Source organism: Musa acuminata, chromosome BXJ2-5 (genome assembly GCF_036884655.1).
Source record: "Musa acuminata AAA Group cultivar baxijiao chromosome BXJ2-5, Cavendish_Baxijiao_AAA, whole genome shotgun sequence".
Lineage (NCBI taxonomy): Eukaryota > Viridiplantae > Streptophyta > Magnoliopsida > Zingiberales > Musaceae > Musa > Musa acuminata.
The window spans coordinates 3,143,906-3,166,137 of record NC_088342.1 but is presented as its reverse complement, the minus strand read 5'-3'; the positions used below and the strand labels follow the sequence as shown (position 1 = coordinate 3,166,137).

At 36.3% G+C, this 22,232-nt stretch overlaps 3 protein-coding genes across 4 annotated transcripts; 2 read left to right on the top strand and 1 right to left on the bottom strand.

Annotated features, from left to right (window-relative positions):
- Positions 1 to 261: 261 nt before the first annotated feature.
- Positions 262 to 6,545, top strand: LOC103983918 (uncharacterized). Its single transcript, XM_009401270.3, has 5 exons — positions 262 to 443; positions 1,427 to 1,511; positions 1,699 to 1,826; positions 4,442 to 4,888; positions 5,922 to 6,545. Exons 2-5 carry the CDS (start codon positions 1,485 to 1,487, stop codon positions 6,334 to 6,336), a joined length of 1,017 nt encoding a protein of 338 aa, XP_009399545.2. The 5' UTR covers positions 262 to 443; positions 1,427 to 1,484; the 3' UTR covers positions 6,337 to 6,545.
- A 1,270-nt stretch (positions 6,546 to 7,815) lies between these two features.
- On the top strand, positions 7,816 to 14,013 carry LOC135612153 (uncharacterized). The gene is made up of 7 exons (XM_065108035.1): positions 7,816 to 8,109; positions 8,881 to 10,181; positions 10,762 to 10,817; positions 10,953 to 11,186; positions 11,773 to 12,064; positions 13,367 to 13,563; positions 13,741 to 14,013. Exons 2-7 carry the CDS (start codon positions 8,970 to 8,972, stop codon positions 13,892 to 13,894), a joined length of 2,145 nt encoding a protein of 714 aa, XP_064964107.1. The 5' UTR covers positions 7,816 to 8,109; positions 8,881 to 8,969; the 3' UTR covers positions 13,895 to 14,013.
- A 1,505-nt stretch (positions 14,014 to 15,518) lies between these two features.
- On the bottom strand, positions 15,519 to 19,222 carry LOC135612152 (membrane-anchored ubiquitin-fold protein 3-like). 2 transcript variants are annotated; one of them, XM_065108033.1, is made up of 4 exons: positions 18,831 to 19,222; positions 18,583 to 18,744; positions 17,065 to 17,235; positions 15,519 to 16,022 (listed from the first exon to the last, which is right to left on the bottom strand). In XM_065108033.1, the coding sequence occupies exons 2-4, from the start codon at positions 18,710 to 18,712 to the stop codon at positions 15,967 to 15,969; spliced, it is 357 nt and encodes a 118-aa protein (XP_064964105.1). In that variant the 5' UTR covers positions 18,713 to 18,744; positions 18,831 to 19,222; the 3' UTR covers positions 15,519 to 15,966. The 2 variants fall into 2 exon arrangements, with proteins under 2 accessions (XP_064964105.1, XP_064964106.1); XM_065108034.1 differs by having other exon boundaries at positions 18,906 to 19,216.
- Between the last annotated feature and the right edge of the window lie 3,010 nt (positions 19,223 to 22,232).

Genomic DNA, 22,232 nt, shown 5'->3' with positions numbered 1-22,232 from the left:
CCCTGTCAATTTGACGTTTGGGTCGACGAGTCCGTCAACATTGGTCGCCTCCTCGCCGCGCCTTCTGCGCCACCAGTCTTTGTGGCGGTGGGTCCATCACCGGCTGCCGCACACGGCAGGAGATATATGGTTTTTATTAAGAAAAAAAAACAAATAAAAAATTAATACACTCGGTTCTTTTTCTTATTTTTAAAAATTTACGATTATATATCGACGTGTCATTTACTTTTGCAATACATATATATATTTAACTTTCTCGATGTCCTATCTGCTCCCGAAACAAACCTAATCCGAGGCCCCTCTTCTCTCCCTCTCGCCGTTCGGCTCGTCCCCGCTGCGTCGTCGTCCTTCTCCCTGTGCACACAGAGAGGGAAAAGAGGGGAGAGATTGGGAATTCAACCCCAGCCTCCTCCTGTAGTTGCGGCGAAACGGACTCCCCTTTGGTTCGGCTTGCTCTCCCCCTTCCTTCTTTCCTTCTTCCTAATTAAAATATTCTTTGTGTTACATTTTTCGGCCGAGATGTTCATTGTTTTCTGTGATATATGTTCCCACTGTGACTCAAATTTATAGGAGTTTTCCTCTGAAATTGGGTTTTGTTGGATCGAGCGTATTTTGAATTGGCCTTTTAAGTACTTTTAACTGCTTGGTCTTCCTAATTGTTTGTTTGGGTTTCGCATTTTTAGCTTCATTCCAAATTAAAGTATCCTCGTAAGAGCGTCGTTTTATGCTTCCCGATGATGTTTTTGATATTTTATCTGCCGCTTTGGTTGGTGGTATTATTTCGAGTTCCTCTCGTTTCCACTGTATGTTCTTCGACTTGTTCTAGGGTTTATCTTTGTTACCATTTCTTTTTCGTTCTTTTGTTTTTGTTTTTGTTTTGTTTTTGTGGCGGTCACTATGTTTCGTGATACAAAGACTTCGGGGTTATCTGTTTGAGTGTCACAACTCAGGGCGTCAAGAAAAATGTTCTGTGGACTCGTTACTAGTTCATGGTTGCAGTTCCTTTTCAAGCTTACTGTCGATTCAGCTAGTTTGGAATAATTATAGTGAAGGGACTGTTTTTTTGGCTTGTTTGTGTTCTCTATCAATATGTGTTTTTGCAGAAGGAACTAATATATTTGATCTTTGATGTCAGTCAAGTGTAGGTTTTTAAAATTGTTTCTTTGTATTGCAACAATAAGATTTCCTCCGACTGTGAACAATCTGATATTGTTGTGCTTACTGTTTCATAATTCTTAGATTTTTGTAGTACAACCCAGTTAGGTACATGTAAATGAACTGAATAACTGAACACTTGCATTGCTGCAGTTCTGTGAACAATCTGATATTGTTGTGCTTACTGTTTCATAATTCTTAGATTTTTGTAGCACAACCCAGTTAGGGACATGTAAATGAACTGAATAACTGAACACTTGCATTGCTGCAGTTCTGTGCTGGAATCCAATGCCCTTAGGTTTGAGAGATGTGGGTCTGAAGTAGGTGAAATGGCATTGATAGCACATCAGACGCAGGTTCTTAATGTTCAACCCACAGTTCCACACTACCAATTTCTCAGCTTCTGCATTGCCTAACATTCATCTGCACTTTATGCCTTTAGTTTCTGTCTTAGTATGTCATGTATGCCAATATTCTCTATGATTAGTATAAAATTGTAATATTGATTGTTCTAAGATTTTATCGATTCTTGTTGACCTTCAGGTTTCTTTTTCACCACATTTAATAAGTTCTAAAGCACCGATTCAAAGATTGAGTTGGGGGTCTTCAGCTGTTCAGTTCCTTTATAAAACACATGAGTTTGTGCCATTGAAGCATCACTTTCATTTCAGGTAAGAGTTCAGTAAATGATCATGCCCAGTTGTACCATAATTATTATATTTGCCTTCTCAAAAGATAGAATACATGATATGGAGTGTGGAGGTCACTGGAATAATTGTTACCTTATAGGTTTGTTAAAACTGCATTATGAAGATCACTGCACCCCTGTTTGCCGTTAGTTATGATTGAATTTCAGATTCTGACTCACAGTATTTTGCTTCCTGAATTCGTATACTCTAATCAGATTGCAAAAAAAAGGGAAAACCATGGTTGTTGTTTGGTTTTAATAATCTAAGCTGATTAGATAATTCCTGTTTGACGATCTACTTAACATAGGCTCAAAATAGCAAAGTTACCAGAAAATCTGAAGTACATATTTGAGTAACTATCAGAATAGCAAAGTTATCAAAATAGCACAACCATGAGATTCCATATTTCAAGTAACTAAAGTTAAAACGACATAGTTTCTAGGGATAGCTTTAATAGAGGAACTATATATTACCTGAAAAGTGCATGAGGTCCCACCAATTTGGGTTCTAGAGAAGGTTAATGTATTTGTTATAATGGTAAGATTGTTCCTTTGCGACTTTGAAGACCAGGGTTTAAGTCATGGAAGTATCCTTTTTAAATATTTAAAGGTAAGGTTACGTGCATTGATCATCCCTAGACTTCGCATTGGTGGAAGCCTCGATCACTGGGACACTTTTTTTTAGAAGGTTAATGAATGCAGTCTTGTACCCTCACAAGTAAAGAGATCGACTTTTGAACTCTTGCACTGTGTTCAAAGTTCACTGTGGTGTCAAGTCCTTACCCTAAGAGACATTTACATTTTTTTCCCCAAGTACTAAATTTTAGATAGAGAAGTATTCTCTCTAACTGGGATATTTCTCAAACCTGAAATATCTGGGAATTTGAACAACTTCTTTGGTTTTTATTCTTCTGTGAATGCTACCTGTTTTGTTGGAATTAAACAGCTTGTGTAAGTAATCATATTTGTTTGATTAAAACAAATTGTAAATGTTTCTTGAAAATGTTCACTGATGATAACTATTTTGGTAACACTAGGATGAACATTTGCAATTAATTAAATTAAGATTAGTGTTCCTCATGATGGCATCATGATACAGTATTGATTGTGGAAGGGTGCTGCAAAGTGATCAAGGATGTTTGTTGGTTATCTTTTCTATGAGGGCCAGTTGATATTACAAGTGTTGCTGTATAAGGACAAAGAAATCATTTGTTCCAGTGTTTATCTAAGAAGCAAATTATATCACACAGATTGGTGTTGTATAAGAGTATGAATGTGATGCCTTAATCTTACATGATGGAATTATATTTCGCAAAGATGTAACATTTTTAAAGCACATTAATAAATGTTGGTGGATTAATTTTTTTATTGTTTTGGTTAAAAACTATTACATTGTATCATCATAGTCTCTTTAGTACTCAATAATTCCATGGAAATATTCATTTTGAAACATTGTTGATGCCGAACTATTGTCAGATTTGAGAGCCATTGTTGATGCCGAACTATTGTCAGATTTGTGAGCCATTGTTTATGCCGAACTATTGTCAGATTTATTTATATAGTTTTGAGAAATTCCATTTTGTTCTTGAAGTCTTGTACTGGTAGAAAATGATGATTGGTCATAACTTAGGAAAGTTGAGGTTGAATTTTGAGCTTCTTTTATCACTTCGGTCAGTTAGTATTTGTTGATAAAATATGTGACAATATTTGAAATTTTGAGTCTTACTATTTTCGCTAAGGATCCAACCTTGGTTGACTTTATCAAACGTGTAGTGATTTTTTGTCTAACTCATTTTCATTTGTCTTTTGGAAGGTGATAAAATGAAGTTTTTCAGTTTTACTTTTACATGGGTATGTGCTCTTTAGCTAGTTTGGTATCATGAAGTTAGTGTTATTGCTTTCTTGGAAATATGAGCTGCTGATGACTATAACTCTATGCGCCTTCACTTAATATTGTTCAATTTGTTTTGCTGAGCCTTTTCTTTTGCAAGAAATGCTCATACACCCACTTTTTGAAATACATGGTTGAACATTTACTCTTCATATGCTAAATTGCACTTTATAACATCATTACTCAGTTTTTTGATATGCTAAAAGATTTCTTCCTCAGCATCATTCTGTTTAACCTGATAATCTTGAATTGTGACCTGCTTAAGATTATGTAAGATTTGAATCATTGTTAAGGGATATTGATATAGTTCCTCAAAATTTTATCAAGGTGTTATGGTTTAGTTTTTCGTTCATGATTAAAAGAAAGAATGGTCTTTGTGGTTCTTATTTAGTAGGATTTTCTTGAATTTCAACATTGAAACACCTACTTCGGAGAGAGAGAGCCTCTTGAAGAATCAATTCACTAGCAGACCTTGCTTGCCCAAAGGAAGGCATAGGTAGCATAGTGAGATGCTTCATGCAATTGCGCAAAAACATACGGTTGCCTAATTATATGAGTAGGGACTTCTTCTTTCATGCTAACTAAATCTCATCCTGAGTCAATTTTGCATTTAGGGTGTTTTTGATCCATTTACATTCAGGTTCTTGTGGCGCTAATGTTGTTCACATGTTAGCAACTCTAATGCCAAGTTAACTGTGCCATGTCAGGGAATGGCCCATCTCAGTGCAGAAGAGAAAAGGTTTTAAAGTCTCTTCTTTTAAAAGCAATACACAGAATGATGGACCTGAAAAAAGAAACTCAAAAATTTCCAGACCACCAGTCCAGATATCTGGTATGCAGCAAGGAAGAGAGGATGTGCTATCAGAATCTCATGATGTCCAAAACCATCAATTATCTTATTCCTCAGAAGGTACAGACAGCACTACAGCAAGATCTCTAGCAATTCAAAGACTGTTCCGAAATTGGTTGGTCATGTTACGCAGTCATACATCTAATCACACAATGGATGACAATGTTAGTGGAACAGTAGTCCAGTCTGTTTCATCTGAAAGCCAACATGGAACAATGGGAAGACAGGCAGCTAAAGTTTTGAAGACTGCACTAGTGTACTTCTTGGGACTTGATGCTGCTGTATCTATCCCACTTGTGATATTGTAAGTTTCAAGATTGGTTTTTCTTGCTTTTTAACAGGAAGACCTGTTTACGTCCTTGTTATTGTGTTCATCATTTCATATATGGTTTTAGATTGTTTAAATAAGTTGAAAGGTCGCATCTTTACCTGTGAAGGTATCTAAATAGTTTACTGCTTTAGTAGTTCTCTCTGTTGGCTATAATGGCTGTCTCTACTACTATTATTTTATAATTACTCCCCTAATGGCTCTGATAATTTCAAATTGTTATATAACCCTGAAAATGGACCAGATGGATGTAATTAGCAACCGAGCCTTTTGTATGGTAGCTACAAGAGTTGATGGTAAACACACGTTTATGAGGTCTGAGATCCTACAGTCACACAGCACACTGGAACACCACAATCCTGTGGGAGGTGTTATCCAGCACTTCCTGGTATTGCAAATTAACTGTGTCTAAATTCCCCTACCCATTTAAACCATGATGATTAGTCAATCTGTAAGGCTGCCAGTCGACCGTTCAGCCCCTTATATTGATGATGGTTATATGTGAGTAAAGATATGCAATTAATTATTTCCTTGGTTATAGTCATGTTTAGTGAATTAAATAATCTATTCATTGACATCCAACAACTCTATTGTTGCACAATATAATCCACAATCAACCTTTTCATTAAGTTACATTTTTTATTTAATTGTTTCCAGTTTTATATATAGCATAGATAACATGAGCGATTCTAGAATGGTGAGTTTCCTGCCTATTATTATTTTCTTCCCCCTTCTGTTGTGTTGTAATGTTTGTATTATTCTATGGATTTTTTGTATCTTTAAGATGTGTCTCTACTCCTCTCTAATGGCTGTCATTTTGCAACTGGTAGAAGTGCAAGAGGCTGTTTATGCTAGTTTTCTGGTGTAACAGGCTTAACTAGGTGTCTTTCTTAAAAAATTCCTGTGCTAGTTGTTGGATTTTCTCTTCTTTAAGAAAATGTGCAGGAAAAATAGAGTTTACTTAGACTAAAGGCTTTGCATATGCTGATTGAGCTGCTTTTTATTTCAGCATTCCTTGGTATCTGATGGTCAAGATGGTCTATGGAGCCGAAGTGACGAAGGAATTGATGCCTTTATGGATACTTGGGCCACTTATATTTGCTCTCTACATAAAGATCATTCAAGGTCTATGTTCTCTATATGTTTTCGTCTTCATGCAGGCTGTTAGACTGATAAAGAATCTGCCTAGGTATTCTCTGTTGGTCTATAATTTCATAGCCGAAGGAAAGCTTAGAGCATATCTGTGGGACCATTTCGTGAAGCCTATTGTCGACATCAAGAACATGGATTATGGAGCTTTCTCCAGAAGAAAGTACAAACAATTTGTTACATGGGCTGTCGAGAAGTACCTCGATTACGTCGAATCAATATGGCCGTACTATTGCAGAACCATCCGCTTTCTGAAGAAAGCGCATCTCATCTAGCTGAGTTTCCATGCAACTCCTGGAGAAGCACATGGTTTTTGGATTGCCAAAGGATTCTTTCTGACTGGTTTGTGTAAGAGAGATTTAAGTTTTGGCGATTGAACCCGAGGTTACTTCACCTGAGAACGTGAGATCGGATCAGGAATTTATGTACCATTCATGATTTTACATCTTCATCGTGTTAAGTAATAGTTACATAGTTTATTTTATCTTTGTCTCTTACTCTCTTGAAAAAAGAAAAAAAAAAAGAGTTCATCGATAAAAACACATGAATGACCTCTTTTTAGAGTTTGGTTTCTTCTTACATGAACGTGATATATATAGTTGACTACAGCAGGCGCAAAACATCTGTTTCCATCATGTTTGAAACACGCAGGATGTTTATTACATCATCTGGTCCCGATTCCCAGTTTTATTTGTTGGTGAAGAGAGAGAAAGAGAGAGCGACTGGATCACGGCGTCGGTGCAGATGACATCTCCATGCAAACTTGGTTGCACTTGAGATGTGACTCCTCGCAAAGCATATGGCACCGGCCGTGGCCTTGGCCGATGGGAATCATCATGCACTTCTCGTAGACGCAGACGCCCATCATATCATCACACATGTGCCTGCACCACAAGAACTTTGTATCTGGCTCCATGTCTTTCATCAGGTCACTGGCAACTGCATCTACCTCGCCTGAGATCACAACCATAAGCAGCAGAAGAATAGCAGCAAGTTTTTGGATCAGCACGGCCATGCTCTCTTGATTGATGTGCGTTGCACTTCCAATGCCTTCTCACACTCTCTCTCATATATAAGAGCTTCCCAGTGCAGGAACACCGGCGGGAATTGTGTGATAGCAGTTTCCGTTAGACATGCATGAGTGCACGCACTCGGGGATCACCGGACTGGTCACGTAAGTTAAGCTACCAAAGGTAAAGATAGCATTCATTTGCAGGGATGAGCGAGCAGCGAGTCGACAGTCATCGAAAGGTCACTATAGATGATTTGGCCACTGGAATGTTATTGCGTTAGATTACAGTGACATGATGACTCCACTGGTTTTATCTTTAGATGAAAATGGCGATCGAAACTAATATAATGCAGTGGAGTTCTGCTTAATGGTCTTCCACAATCCCTTTATTATGTCACCATTGCACAGAGAGAGAGAGAGAGAGAGAGAGAGAGAGAGAGAGAGAGAGAGAGAGAGAGAGGACGTGTTACGTCATCACCTTCACGAGGAGAGTCTCAAAGCAGGCGTTCCAGTCTCGCAATCCAAATCCTAGGCCACAAATCCTCCTCCGACAAGCTTTAGGCGACGTGTTATGTCATCACCATCAGGGTTTGGGAATCTCAAAGCAGGCGTTGCAGTCTCCTAGTCCAAATCCTACACCTAATGTGGGCCTAATCCGGCCCAGTTGATATATAAAAGTAGATTTAATGAACCGATGCGTCCGTGGCGAGGCCAATCGAGTTCTCGCCCGCCATTCCCGCTTTCGGACCCGTTCTTATTCGGACAATCTCTCTTTCTCTGTTCCTTTTCTACTCCCCCTTCGAGTTGACCACTGTCTCTCTTCCTCCCATTCGTTCCGATTCCGATCTCTTCTTCTTCTTCTTCTTCTTCTTTCGTAGATCCGCGGCATTTCTAACCCCGCTTCCCGATCCATCTTCCCCTTTGGTCCTCGTTTCTGTGGAATTCTTCTTCCGTTTTGGTCAATCGATCTTGGTCTAGGCGCATCGGTCTCGGATTTGTTCCATTCTGTCGTCGCGGGAGCACATCCGGTCGGCTGGTTCGTTCTCCGATGCCTTCTGCTGATGTTTGTTGTGAACGGATCTTTTGTGTTGGGGTTTTAGAGATGGCGGTTTTCTGTGTTACTGTTTTCCTTTTAGGTTTTCTATTTGCTATAAAGAATGAATATTTTTACTAGTATTTTCTTTTTCTTTACTTTTTACGGGGATATGGATGATACTCTTGATGTTCTCAAGTTGGATGAGAGATTCTAGTGGCGTTTTTGTATCATTAATGTCAAATTGGATTGGAGATTATAGCTTTATACCAAATGGTTTTGAGTACTGGTGATTTAGTTGGTTTGGCAGGTAATTTAATTCTTCTCGAACCTTTCAAGTGTCACGCTTGATGACTGCTAGGTGAACCAATAGCTTCTTCAAGCTTTTAACATGCATTGTAGTAAAAGTAATGCTCTTGTCTAGATATATTGACCCATTAATTTCGATAAGTCTAAATTATTAATACCAAAATTTTAGACCCGAGTTAACAATAGGATCTCTTCTGGTCACCATGCCCAATACTATATTTATTCTGATGATGCTTGTGATGATCTGATTCGATGAGATGACTGAGACATTAACTTGATAGACTTGAATCATTTTCGCAAATATGTTCTTTTGCTTGTTCAAGGTTATAAATTCAGTTTTAGGAACTTCAGGTCTAGCAGTAAGTGTTCCTAAGTTGTTCATGGCTGTAGTAAAATTGTCTCGTCAATATATGTTCTTGTTCTTCTTGCATAATGAATAAAGATTTTTATTCTTTCCTCTTGCAGAATTGTTCTTTGAATGCCAGTTTGGAATAGGATTAGGTGGAACAGTGATTGAATTACTTGGTTACACGATTGCACACCTGTTCTGCACCATGGGGGACGACGACAAACATGAGAAGAGTTTGATTGACTCATCAACCCCTGAGACTTCTGCAACTGATCCAAGTGATGCTCTTGGAGAGGGTGAAGGATGCCTATCGGTTGCTATTAAATCTGTGAATGTTAGTGAAGAAGGTGCTGAACTTCAGGGTGAGAACCTACGTGACGGGTTGAATCAGCACGAATATGAAACGGAAAAGCATGATCAAAGCACAGAGCATCAGGTTCATGAAAGTAGAAATTTGGAAATAAAGGATTTAAAAGAAGTAAAACATGGTTCAGAGGAAGTTTTTGTTGAAGAGAAGGAAACAGACCCTGTTTTTGACGGAACCGAGACTCCTGAACTAGAAGCAAATTTGGAATTTTCAAGTCAAACTTTCGATCTTGATCCAGATGTGCAAGTCAATGCTTGGCCTGAAAAAGCCGTTGCACTGAAAAACTTTGTCAAGGAAAAGGGCTCTATTGCTGTTTCCACAGTGCTTCGTCGCCTTTCTGGGAAAAATGATGAAGGGACTGCTGACACAGATGAAAAAACTGAAGGTTCTGTAAAACATGATAATGGAAGTTCTGATCCCAGACAGAAAGAGGTCTCACAGAAAGTAAGAGACCAATCAGCATGGAACCCTCTAAACTTTATAAAGATTGGGCGTAATGTGGTCACTGGTAGCAAAACTGGGCATGCCGAGGACACTCTTTTTGGATGTTCCACCGATGAGCCGACCATGAGGGGCAGAATTATGGTGTATACAAGGCTGGGTTGCCAAGATTGCAAACGAGTTAGGTCTTTATTTCGTCAGAAGAGACTAAGATTTGTTGAAATCAACATAGATATATTCCCTACTAGAAAGTTTGAGTTAGAGAAAATCACAGGATCTTCTGCTGTTCCAAAGGTGTTGTTTAATGATTTTCTTGTTGGGGGATTAACTGAACTTGAGACTATGAATGATTCAGGACAGCTTGATGAGAAAATTAAAGGTATTTTCAGTGAAGAACCTCCACCTACAGCTCCTTTGCCACCATTGCCTGGTGAAGATGATGAATCTGGCAGTGGAAAGGTTGATGAGTTGGCCTCAGTTGTCAGGAAAATGAAAGAGTCAATCATTCTTAAAGACAGATTCTACAAGATGCGAAGGTTTAGCAATTGTTTTCTTGGGTCTGAAGCTGTTGATTTTCTGTCTGACGATCAGTATTTGGAAAGAGAAGAGGTTAGTCCCCGGACATATTTTGTGGCTTAATATCTGCTTTGATGTTTCTTACTACTGACAAGAGGAACAAAATACAGACCACTTTCTCTGCAGGAACAAGAATTCTAAAATATTTACCACCTATATGTTTCATTCGCTCATCAAATATCCTTCTACATGGAACAAAGCAGCCTGAAAGCCTATGATATGCAGGGTGGATGCTCTTTTTTGGAATTAGTAACATAAAAAATTTTAATATGTCAATTTAATGTAAACCATATCGAAGTCGTATAACAATGTTATGTACATCAAATATTTTCTTGAATCTTGTCTATTGAAGTAGCATCATTGCGAAGGTTTTTCTTTTTTTATTGATATGATTGATGAACTGCCTTTTCTTTGCTCGCATAGCCAACTTCGAAGAGTTCATGCATCGGGAAACTTACATATCATTTATGGCTACATATAGAATCTATTAGTAAAAGTGTAATAAGTTATATTTACTTCAGTTTTTTCAAATTTCACATTATTATTCTCTTCAAAAGCACATGCAAATATATAGTACATTTTCAAGTTTTCTTATCTTTTTTCTTAAATGCAGGCAGTGGAATTTGGAAGAAAGCTTGTCAGCCAACACTTTTTCCGGCATGTTTTGGAGTAAGAATTCTGCAATAGCATTTGGCATTTAAAATTATTCCCCCACATGTGGTTGACTGTCTGAATGGATCAGAATTTGCACTTTAGAATCACTTTGATGATTTGTATTAATCTTTTAATTTCATGTGCATACAGTGAGAACATATTTGAGGATGGAAACCACTTGTATCGGTTTTTGGAGCATGATCCAGTCATCATGACTCAATGCTACAATATTCCAAGGGGCATGTTCGAAGTTAAACCCAAGCCTGTCACTGAAATAGCATCAAGGTTGAGGTTTCTTTCTTATGCAATCATTGAAGCATACATGTCTGAAGATGGAAAGCATGTTGATTACTGGAGAATCCATAGTTGTGAGGAATTCAAAAGGTTAGCAGTAGTACTGTTTTTAATACAAACTAGAATATTTTTGTGATGTTAATACTTGTGAGATTTATCAGCTTTTGAGCAGCTGGTTGCCTTTAGTATAAGATGAATACTTTATTCCTTAATGAAGTTGTATACAGTCTAGAAGACAGAAATTGTTTATAAATTTGACAATGTACACTTTGCTTTTCTTATTCCTGAAGGTTTCTGTTGCTTCTGAATATGGATCCTTATAAGGAATTGGCAAATTTATCCATCTGTTATAGTATTGAAAACCTACACATATGCAGCCTAATTCCAACGTGTGGTTTCTACAAAATGATCTAGGTTTCTTCCTTTAGTTTGCCTCTTTTCTTGTGTTGGCATCTGTAAATGCATAGAATATCTACCATATATCCATTGATTTGGTTTCTCTGACAGATTCTGCTAAAACAAACTGTACGTGTCTTTCAGTCCGGTTTTGGACCTTTCTTGTCTTTGCATAAGCGCATATGTCAATACAAATTAATATCACAAACTGAGTCTTGTTGCAATTGAACTTGAACTTTGTAAACAATAATGGGTTGCCATTTTACTGCATGTTCTGTAGGTATTTGAGAATAATTGAAGAGCTTCAGAGGGTGGATTTAGAATCCTTGTCACGGGAAGAAAAGCTTGCTTTCTTCATTAACCTCTATAACATGATGGCCATCCATGCAATATTGACGTGGGGTCATCCTGTTGGGGCTTTGGAAAGGAGAAAGTTCTTTGGTGATTTTAAATACGTCATTGGGGGTTGTGCCTATTCGCTATCAGCCATCCACAATGGAATCTTGAGGGGAAATCAACGGCCACCATACAATCTCACCAAGCCTTTTGGACAGAAAGACAAACGCTTAAAGGTAAAAGTGTCCTGTCCTTTTCTTTACATCAAGGAATTATTTTAACATGCAGAATTTGACCTTATCCTAATACTACAAAGTTGTCTTTGGAAGCAATGATGAAAATCAATATAAGTTCGATTGATATTTATCCAGCCTCTTTTTATTGATATTGAACTAAATGTTAGAATGCTAGATTGATAAATTGAGCATCTTTTGATTGGATAGTGAACTCAATATTGAATGCATATCTTTAAATAATTTTTCCACATAGTAGCAGCATATCTGCATAGTGATCTGTCAATAGATATCTTCGTTGATGTTGGCTTGAATAAGATATTTTGATTTGTGACCTTTATACATGTACATAGTGAAACTAGTACCCAAAGGGTCTATTAATTGAACATGGTGCAACTGTCACAAGATCTAGTTTCTAGAACTTTAAATGGAAGGGACAAAGAAAGAAGCTAATTTGATACTGCTTCAATAGAAGAAAGATATAGATGCGAGTTCAGCCTTCTGTACACATCATGGTAATATGATTTTTTTTCTTTTTGCTGAATTTGATTACAGTTTTAGTAATTTTAGGGTCTGATTCTGTTGTTGTAGTTGTGGCTAGAAATAGAGATTGTCTTGCCTGGAGTACAAAGTACATTTAGCATGCCCTTTCAGGATTTGCAAAGAGCAAAATCAGTGTGCACTTAATGAGCATACTGGGACTGATTTTGAAACTCCGGATATGTAATCTGATATGAGTTCTGTTTCTAAGAGCAATCTAAAGTTACCATTCATTCATGTTCAAGTGTAGGTTTTGTTGATTCACAGGTTAACTTTGACGGAACATCTTTATTACAGTGTGATTATGGCATTTTGGCCTATTATGGTCCTGTAGTTTTTCTTTCTGTATGTTCATCACTCATCTTCTCTTAACCGAGAAAGAAGTATTTGCAGAATGAAATCATTTTGAAGATTGAGAATCATGCTGAAAAGCTTGAGAGAGGATATGAATGCTAATCGTACATTTGAGACTACTGCTTTCCATTGTAATTATTATTAAGGAGAAATTGTCAACAAGCAATGAGATTGTCATCATACATGGGACCTACGTATGCCTAAATATTTATATTAACTTTATGATCTATCATACAATAAAAGTTCTAATATTCATTGGAACACTATCACAAAAGTAAATTTATCCCAGTTTCAGATCTGGATGGACCTTCTTACTTTTGTAACCTAACCATTTTAATTATAGCCAATCTAGTAAGAGCATAATTTCCATATATTCTTTGAAACATGAATCTTTTTGTTGTGGTGGATCAGGTTGCTCTTCCATACCCAGAACCATTGGTTCACTTTGCCTTGGTGTGTGGCACAAGATCTGGGCCTGCACTTAGGTGCTACTCACCAGGAAATCTCGACAAGGAACTGATGGAGGCTGCCCGTGATTTCATAAGGAACGGAGGAGTGTCTGTGGATGCTGAAGCCAAGGTAGCATCCGTAACCAAGATCTTGCAGTGGTAAGGTTTCTTTTGGGTTCGGGAAACGTTTTTTTCTCTACCCGAAAATGAAACTAGTACACCAGCATTCAATTTTAGAAAATTTAGTGTATTTATTGTATAAAACATGCATTAATGATGAATTAGTCAGTCAAAAGTCACTGCACTTGTTAAATAATGTCCTATGATCCTCCTTAGGTATAGCATGGATTTTGGAAAAAATGAGCTCGAGGTACTCAAGCATGCAGTGAACTACTTGGATCCGGCAGAATCCGAGGAGATCTTGGAATTGCTTTCAAAAACTCCGATGAAGGTAATATATCAACCCTATGACTGGGGCCTGAATGATTAGGAACTCATCTTCTTTGTTCATCTCTTACACCAAAACTTTCTGGACTATACATATCCTTGAGAAAATGTTGTTCTTTTATATCAACAAAATTTATTAAAAATAGATCGTCTAAGATTTCATTGGTACATTGATGCTGGGTATGTTTCAATTCTTTGTTTTTCTCTTTCCGGGAGAAAGAAACAGCTCAATTGAAAGTAAAAATATATATCGTCTGGTTCAATTACATAATATCATTTGAGCATTAGGTGGTATGTGGATGGAGTTGAAACCAAAATTTTACTGGAATTCGAATTAGAATAACCATATTTTGACATCTTTGGTTCATGTTTTGTTGAAATTGGAGCAAGTCTTTTACATAGTTGATTCTTGAACTCTAAAATCAGAACTGAAATCATAGTTGATTAAATAACTAATATATAATTTATCAACTTAAATTGTTTTAGTCAATCTTCTATGAAATTAATACTATTTTGTAAAAATACTATGTTGCTTACAACTCTATATTTCTATTTTTTAGTATTCATATGATTGAATTATATTTATAGATGTATTTTGTAAATCTACAATTGTTTACACTATACCATTTTGTGTGTGTGTGTGTGTATATATATATATATATATATATATATATATATATATATATATATATATATATATATATAAAGTATGAGATTTTATAGTACCTTATGACATTATTTAAAGTATAAGATTGTCAACATGATTTAGTAAGAACTCAACTTAATAAATTTTTATTTATTTATATTTTTATAAAATTACATAAATTTATTTATTTACTTATTAGTTTAAATAAAAAAATATGTATTTATTTTTATTAAAAAAATAAAAATATTAGAAGGGCAAATTTATCACACAATATTAAATAAAATTTAAAAATATAATTTTACTAAACAATACTTACGTCAATGCAAATTTAAAATATAATCTTTATATATTATTTATTAAACATTTAAAATATCCCACAACTGCATATTTACTTAAACTCTTTTCTTAAATATATATTAAAAATATAATTATGTTTGCAAACGTAACCTAAATAGTTACTCGTATCTAATCCAATTGATCAATGTTTTGAATAATGTCCCTACCAAATATACCAATATTGATTGGTTCGCATCAGATTAGAGCAATATCTTTTAGCAAACCTTTTAAAGTCGAAACGATTAAATTACCTATTGCCTGTGAAATAATGAATTAAATATGATATGGAAGATAATATTTCTAATCACATAATGATCACCATATTCTGGATTTTGTCAACTTACAGAAATCAAAGACACTTGAATACCACTCTTTCCCAACTTTTCTATCTCATTGATGTTCCCATAGAGTTTGATCATTCTATTCCACAAACATATTCTGGCCCTGTCAATGAGTGTGAGCAGAAGAAGCTTCAATCTACAAATCATGCACATGTATGTAATCTGATTCATTTTTGCCAAGGTAGGACTGCTGGTATGTCAGTGATGAATTACCTACTTCCACATATGGATGAGCAAATAAATATGTACATTAAACAAAGAAACCACAAAACACCGACCAATTTAATGATCTCTCATTACTCGCAGACAGAAGACGATAGTTATTGAACATTAAAACCATTAAGTATTCATAACCAGCAGAAAAGTTCTTTTCCAAATCATAGAAACAGATACATCCTTGTTGAGGCACATTATGTTCAGCATTTTACTGTCTCTCTTCAATTATGGACCTGTAAGACTTGTTACACAGCACAAAGCTTCTCTAGCGGCACCAACACTTAAAAGAATCATTCGACCCTACTATCAACAATACACTAAAGAAGCAAACAATGTCATTGTTCAATTCTCACACAAACACGACTAGTTGCATACTACGATACCATTCTTCTTCTATTGACGCCCTCGCACAATTAGTTCGAGTCTTCAACAGCGACAAGAAACTTGAACCATGATGTTCATTCCCAGATGGTGAAAATTGAAGTTACTAATCAGTAAATTCACATTCAAGTAACCAAAGCTGAAAACAGCCTCCGATAGCTAATTGGAAAGAATTCATCACATCATGCCATGGCGTCAGAGGATAGTGCAAGCACATCTATTGGTCTTTTGGGCCTTGGCAAGTTGTTTTTCTGTACAGAGAAACCAGTGTCAGTCTAGCAGACAAAAGAAGAGAACTTTAATGTGTAGAATAACTATGTCAACAAGAGCTTGTACACATCCATGTCAACATCTCACTGTAACATGGAAAATTCAAATTAATACCGGCAATGGAATTACACTACTCTTGTAATTAAAAGAAACCACCACTTATTAGCAGTAGAATCTGCTACAGATTGAGTGGTGGTTTCTTTTGATTACAAAAGTGCTGTAGTATACTCATTAGATGAAAATACACTACCTGTGTGACATTCTACATTAGCAGCAGAATATTCAACTTATTACAGTAGAATATTTAGCATTAGAATGTTGATACAAACGAGAACTGATCGAGTCATAGAGCAAGAGAGCAAACTTTCTCATTACCTAGAAATTTTAAATGCTCAGAAGATAGTACTCAATAGTAACCAGCCAGTCAGATGTGTCTCAAAGCATCATCAGTCGGATGCTCAAATGCAATCTATTTCTTTGGACTAAATGCGCAAAACCTCCTACTAGCCGCAGTGTTTGCAACAAAACACATTTGCCCAAAATCCATGTTGTAACATGGCAGTAGAAAGTGATAGAAGCAGTACGATAAGCACACATAATTGCATCAGGTATACAAAGATATCTTTCATTTAAAACAAGTAATTCATCTCCAGATAGCAAAAAAACTTGTATGTTACATACAGCAAGTGCACATAAAAAAGACATTCAGGAATGGCATGTTATCATATGATAGATTGGTAGCAGACTGATTACGTCCAACGAACTTCATAAAAAATGTTACATCATCTGATAAACATTATTTTAACCACTGTATTTCTTCTACTTAATCGACCATTTAAAAGGTCAACGGTTAACTAAAAGTGATGGTATGATCAAGATAATGGCATAATGAATGCTAAGGTTAATTTTCACTTGAGAATAAAATTTGAAGTAGATACGAATAGTAACTACATGAATGTTATATTTAGCCACAAGAATATGAAACAAAATTTTAGACAAAACACTGGTATCACATGAAAATACCATTGTTTTTGTCAAGCATGGGAGGCCGCACTACAACATGCATTGTGATTACACCACCAGGAAGTTCACAAACTGGTGTTCTAGACTCCGCAATTGTTTGGTTGTTCTCCAAAATCTTTCCAGCATTTATGAGCTTCACATCGTTTATCGTTCTAGGAGCAATTTCTTTACCTAAAAAACAAGAGTCAGCCCCCAAGATGAAAAATATGGTCAATATTAAACAGTGAAGAAAAAGAAAAATCCAAAACAAAAAAACCATATGACCTGAGGGTTCCAAGCATAACAATGGTGCAGCAGATACAGGCAAATTGATCATGCTATTTAGTGCATCAAGTTCCACTTTCCAAACAAGCAAATGATTTAGCAGTTACTTATTTTTAGTTGGGATAAGTTCTTGACATAAACATTAAAAAGTAAATGTTGTAGACCGTAGGACTAAGATCAAACACATGGAACATACATAATCTTAGAAATGTCAAGAAAAACTTTGTGCCTTTAGTTAAGTTAGTATATTGGATCAATTTTCCGCTAGCAATATGACATAACTCATCAGCCAAAGTCAACCTACAATAAATTTTCCAAAAGCATATCCAAAGCCATAAAAAGTAAGCACTATGGATCAAATTCGATTCGGCGTTCTCTTCAGCTTTTTGTCCTGGAGACTCGACCAGAAGACACCCTTGGCTAAATAGCTACTTCGAGTTGCTATTCCCATTCCACGTGAGCAGCAATCCATTGCTTCTTATTTAATAGCAACATCGAAGCCCTATTTTGCACCCTCTAAGCTACCATTATGTATTCTAAAACCCTTTTCTTATACATCTATTGAACATTGTGATATATATAAAAAGACTGGCACTAGAGAACCCAGTTAAGTCAATTTAAAGTGTAGATAAAACCAACACTGCATCCTCCAAGAAAAGTGTCATTGTTTTAGTACAGATCCTAATAGCTGTGGCATCAACATGGAGATGATGCCTTAAAGGGGAGTAAAAGCAACCCACCAGACAAAAGGAAACGGATATGTTACATGGTATAAAATTAATGTTACTATAAGAAAACAGTGCCTATGAGCAACTGTGTAGGTTACACTGCCAGGAAAAAAAGAAAGAAATAGAGGTTGCTTCACAAACCAGTAAATGAATACAGCAAATATGATCAGAGAAGAGCAATATGGTAACAGAAATCAGCATCAATCAGAGAAAGGAGAGCCCAAGGCAGGACAGATAAAAAAAGCATTTAAAGGATAAACTTGAGCCACTGTTTACTTCAATTTCGGAATGAAATTTAGATGAATTGAAAGACACTCTCGTCAGAGTCAAAAAGTGCGGGTAGAGACCATGTAAGATGAACCACAATGATACGCAACCAAGTCATGCACCCAAGACTACACAACTAGGATCCATGGAATTATAGCGCAGATCAAATTTCCACCGACAATAAGCAGAGGTAGAAGGTTCGAGAATTCATCTATCTGGACAACGGAGGGAATCAAACGAGGGGGAAACACTCGCTCACCTTGAGGCCATCGAGCAAGTATGGTTTCCTTGAGAGAGGCCACGGTGGTGGTAGGATCATACTTACTCGGCCCGATGTCGGTGCCATCGAAAAGCCTAAATTTGACCTCAATCAAATCCTCTCCGGCCATCGCGAGCCCCTTCAGGAAACGAGCGCCATCGCCTGAATAAATAAGCCACAAAATCTTGATGAATTCGAGTGTTACAGAACCGATCAATCCAAACTCGCCAGCAAGAAGAGATTTTTACAAGAAATCACACGACGCCCCCAACCCTTCCAGGCACCAAAACCTCCAAGATCAGCAGCTAAGAATCCCCCCTTACCGGCTGTTCCGACACGCAAGGAAGCGGCAGACGATCCCGACGAGGATTACAGGAGACAAGAAAAAAAAAAAAGAAAAGAAAAGATGAGATTTCCGGATCTAATCTGAAGAATCACGTCTGAATCCCGCTCGACAAGGGCAGTTTTCGCATCAAAATTGGATTTTGACGGATTCAAACAAGCCAGAGGAAATCCGGAGCTATGATCTTCCCCCAACGCCTATCGAAACCGGCCGAGAAAGAGTGGGAGAGACGACGAGTCCAAAGAATCAAAAAACGCTTCCATTCTCTTCCTCCACCTGCCTTTGCTTTTACCATTATTCCAGGAAGGAAACAAAGGCCAGCAGGAAATATATTTCCAATGACAGAGATATTTGACTCACTCTAATTATTATCTTCTTTTATTATTAAAAAAAAACAAAATAATCAAAATTGATTATTTAATTATATATATATATATATATAATAATAATAATAATAATAATAAAAAACAAATGATTGATTATAATTCAATTTAAAAATTAATATATAAATCAAATATTTTCGTAACCATCATCTATAAATATTTGAATGATTATTTATATGTGAGATATGTTAGCTCTAAAAATACTCACTAAGCATCCCGTCCTCTATGAATGATTGAATTCTGAATTCAGGTTGGACCCTCAGAATCATAAATTAGGTTGATGGAGTACCAACAATTAGCTCCGGCGATCCTTCCTTCCTTACATTAAACATGAGGTGCTGCTATTTGATTAAGCAGGAGCAGAATCCTACTCTACTCTGGGAGTTGTTCTTCGCAGGATAAACATCAAACTTCCGAAATGTAAAGCTCATTAAGATTCCCATACTGCTATTCATTCCCATGTAAACAAAAGGTGGCTGCAACATCAAGAACACATACAAACAACATTGTATGCTTCTCAGGCATAGGTTTCAACTTGCAATTAACTAAAACAAAGTAGTATCCACCTCATTAAAATAAACTGCATAAATAATCATGATAGAGACAAATGATTATTAAATATGATTACGGTAGGGAACCAAAACCTTCTACCCACCCACCTTTGCTATGCCCATATGCTATTATGGTTGTTGCTATGCTAAAGCATCATCATCAATTGAAGGTGTGTCTGCCCATATATTATTCTTTTGGCATCCATCGTTCAAGCTTTTTTTTTTTTTTTTCCCAAAAACAAAAAAGAGAATATTATAAGGTAACCCATAAAAAGTCTGATATAATTATCGATTATAAATTAAATTAACCCAATCAAGCTCATTAGAGGCATTAGAAATTGTAATAGAATTATCAATTAGTAAAGGTACATATAATTTCTATTAAGAACTTTTGAATAATTTTCTCGTAGATATGACCTAACTTATAATGTCACAGGTATTCACCTCATATATTTTTCTTGGATATAATTGCATTCATGATATGTGGAGCAATATCTAGTATAAATAAATCATTATGTAATATTCCTTTAGTGATGATCTTATCATCTAATATTATTAAACAATCATTCTTCTTAAAAAAAACTAACTTATGTCCACTAAAAAAAACTAACTTATGTCCACTAATTATCAAATATGAAATGAAAATAATATTTTTGATAATAGAAGGAACAAAGTAACATGCATCCAATGCAATAGTAGCTCCACTAGGCAGATGTAGGGTGACCTCGCCAACCGCCACTATAGCAACTTTTGCTCCATTACCCATCTTGAGATCCATTTCGCTTCTCGTCAATCTCCTAGGCCTTGCTAGAACCTGTAATGAATTATAGATGTGATAAGCACTGTCGGTATCCAATACTTATGCGTTATCATAAGAATCGACAAATGGAGACTGATCATAAATGTACATAAAGTTTTTCCAAGCTTCTATTTAACTTCTCTACAAGATACTCTTTGTAGTTCCTCTTCCAGTACCTGTTTTTGTCATAGCGGAGGTGTTGGCCTTTGTCCTTTGTCGGGTCCTTCTTAGTAACTTTTGTTTTACTCGATTTGCCTTTGCTCTTGCCCTTCTTAAGAGACTTTTCTTCCTTCCTTTTCTTTTTGGTCTCACCAGCACAAAGAACTAACTTCTCTTTCTTGATGGTATTCTCAGCCTCCCTCAACATATTGAAGAGCTTAGGGAGAGTCACCTCAAGCTTCTTTATATTAAAATTCATAATGAACCAAGAAAAGAAATCTGGTAGGGACTTAAGCATAAGATCCACACACATATTATTTTCTAGGACCATTCCTAAACCCTTGAGCTTCTCTATCCACTTAATCATCTTGAAGACATAGTTCTGAACTAATATCCCCTTAGTTATCCTAACATAGAAGAGATTTTTAGATATCTCATATCGTTGAATTCTTTCATGCTTCTCAAATTATTTGTAGAGATGCAAGAGAATGGATCTAGTATCCATCTTTTCATACTACCTCTATAACTCAGGAGTCATGGAGCCCAACATGTAACACTGAGCAAGAGTGGAGTTATCTATGTACTTTACGTAGTAAGTGATCTCATCCTCGCTTACCCCTTCCTTAGGTGTAGGCATCACTATGTTAAGGACATACGCGATTTTTTCCATCGTGAGAATGATTCTCAGGTTGTAAAGCCAATCCATGTAATTTGGACCAATGAGATGGTTAACATCAAGTATGCCACATAAGGGATTTAAAAAACGGTATTTTCTGAAGATAAATATGTAGAAGAAATAAATAACATATAGATTCTATAAAAATAAATAATTAAGATAAGGTCTTCTTTCTTAATATACTCACATTATTTTCTCATGAATTACACAATTCTCTCTAGTATGCGAATCAAAGACCCCCGACGGATCTCTAGTGGGGATCATAATCCAATCGACATCTTAACATAACCTCGAGGGATTTGACCAATCACGCTAAGCTCGAAAAGGTAGGCAACTATTACAGATCATAACTCTTTATGATTCTCGTCCTATTCGGCCTCCAAATCATCATGGCCTTGAGGGACTCAACCAACCACGATGTTTGATTAAGTCATCACCATCATTAAAAAATGAGTCTGATTCAATGATATGCCCTCAAGGGACTCGACTAAGCATACAACGTCTTCAGGTCATCTGTGACGTCTCTATGTCATATACAAGATCTCGAATGACAATATAGGTGAGCCTCGAGGAACTCAATCAACTCAATCTAATTGCCTCATTTTTACCGACTTAATATTATCGAGAGAAGGGATTTTGATTCGACCTCTTAATATAACGTGCCACACATATACATATTTCATATATATCTGCATCACATGCAAATATATATATATATATATATATATATATATATCTA

Coding starts and splice junctions, on each gene's coding strand:
- LOC135612153 (XM_065108035.1), top strand. CDS start 8,970: ATGGGGGACGACGACAAACATGAGAAGAGTTTGATTGACTCATCAACC. Junction 10,182..10,761: donor AGTATTTGGAAAGAGAAGAG/GTTAGTCCCCGG, acceptor TCTTAAATGCAG/GCAGTGGAATTTGGAAGAAA. Junction 11,187..11,772: donor AGTTGTGAGGAATTCAAAAG/GTTAGCAGTAGT, acceptor CATGTTCTGTAG/GTATTTGAGAATAATTGAAG.
- LOC103983918 (XM_009401270.3), top strand. CDS start 1,485: ATGGCATTGATAGCACATCAGACGCAG. Junction 1,512..1,698: donor TGATAGCACATCAGACGCAG/GTTCTTAATGTT, acceptor GTTGACCTTCAG/GTTTCTTTTTCACCACATTT. Junction 4,889..5,921: donor TCTATCCCACTTGTGATATT/GTAAGTTTCAAG, acceptor TTTTTATTTCAG/CATTCCTTGGTATCTGATGG.
- LOC135612152 (XM_065108033.1), bottom strand. CDS start 18,712: ATGGCCGGAGAGGATTTGATTGAGGTCAAATTTAGGCTTTTCGATGGC. Junction 17,236..18,582: donor ACTTGCTCGATGGCCTCAAG/GTGAGCGAGTGT, acceptor CTTGTTTTTTAG/GTAAAGAAATTGCTCCTAGA. Junction 16,023..17,064: donor CATGCTTGACAAAAACAATG/GTATTTTCATGT, acceptor TTCTCTGTACAG/AAAAACAACTTGCCAAGGCC.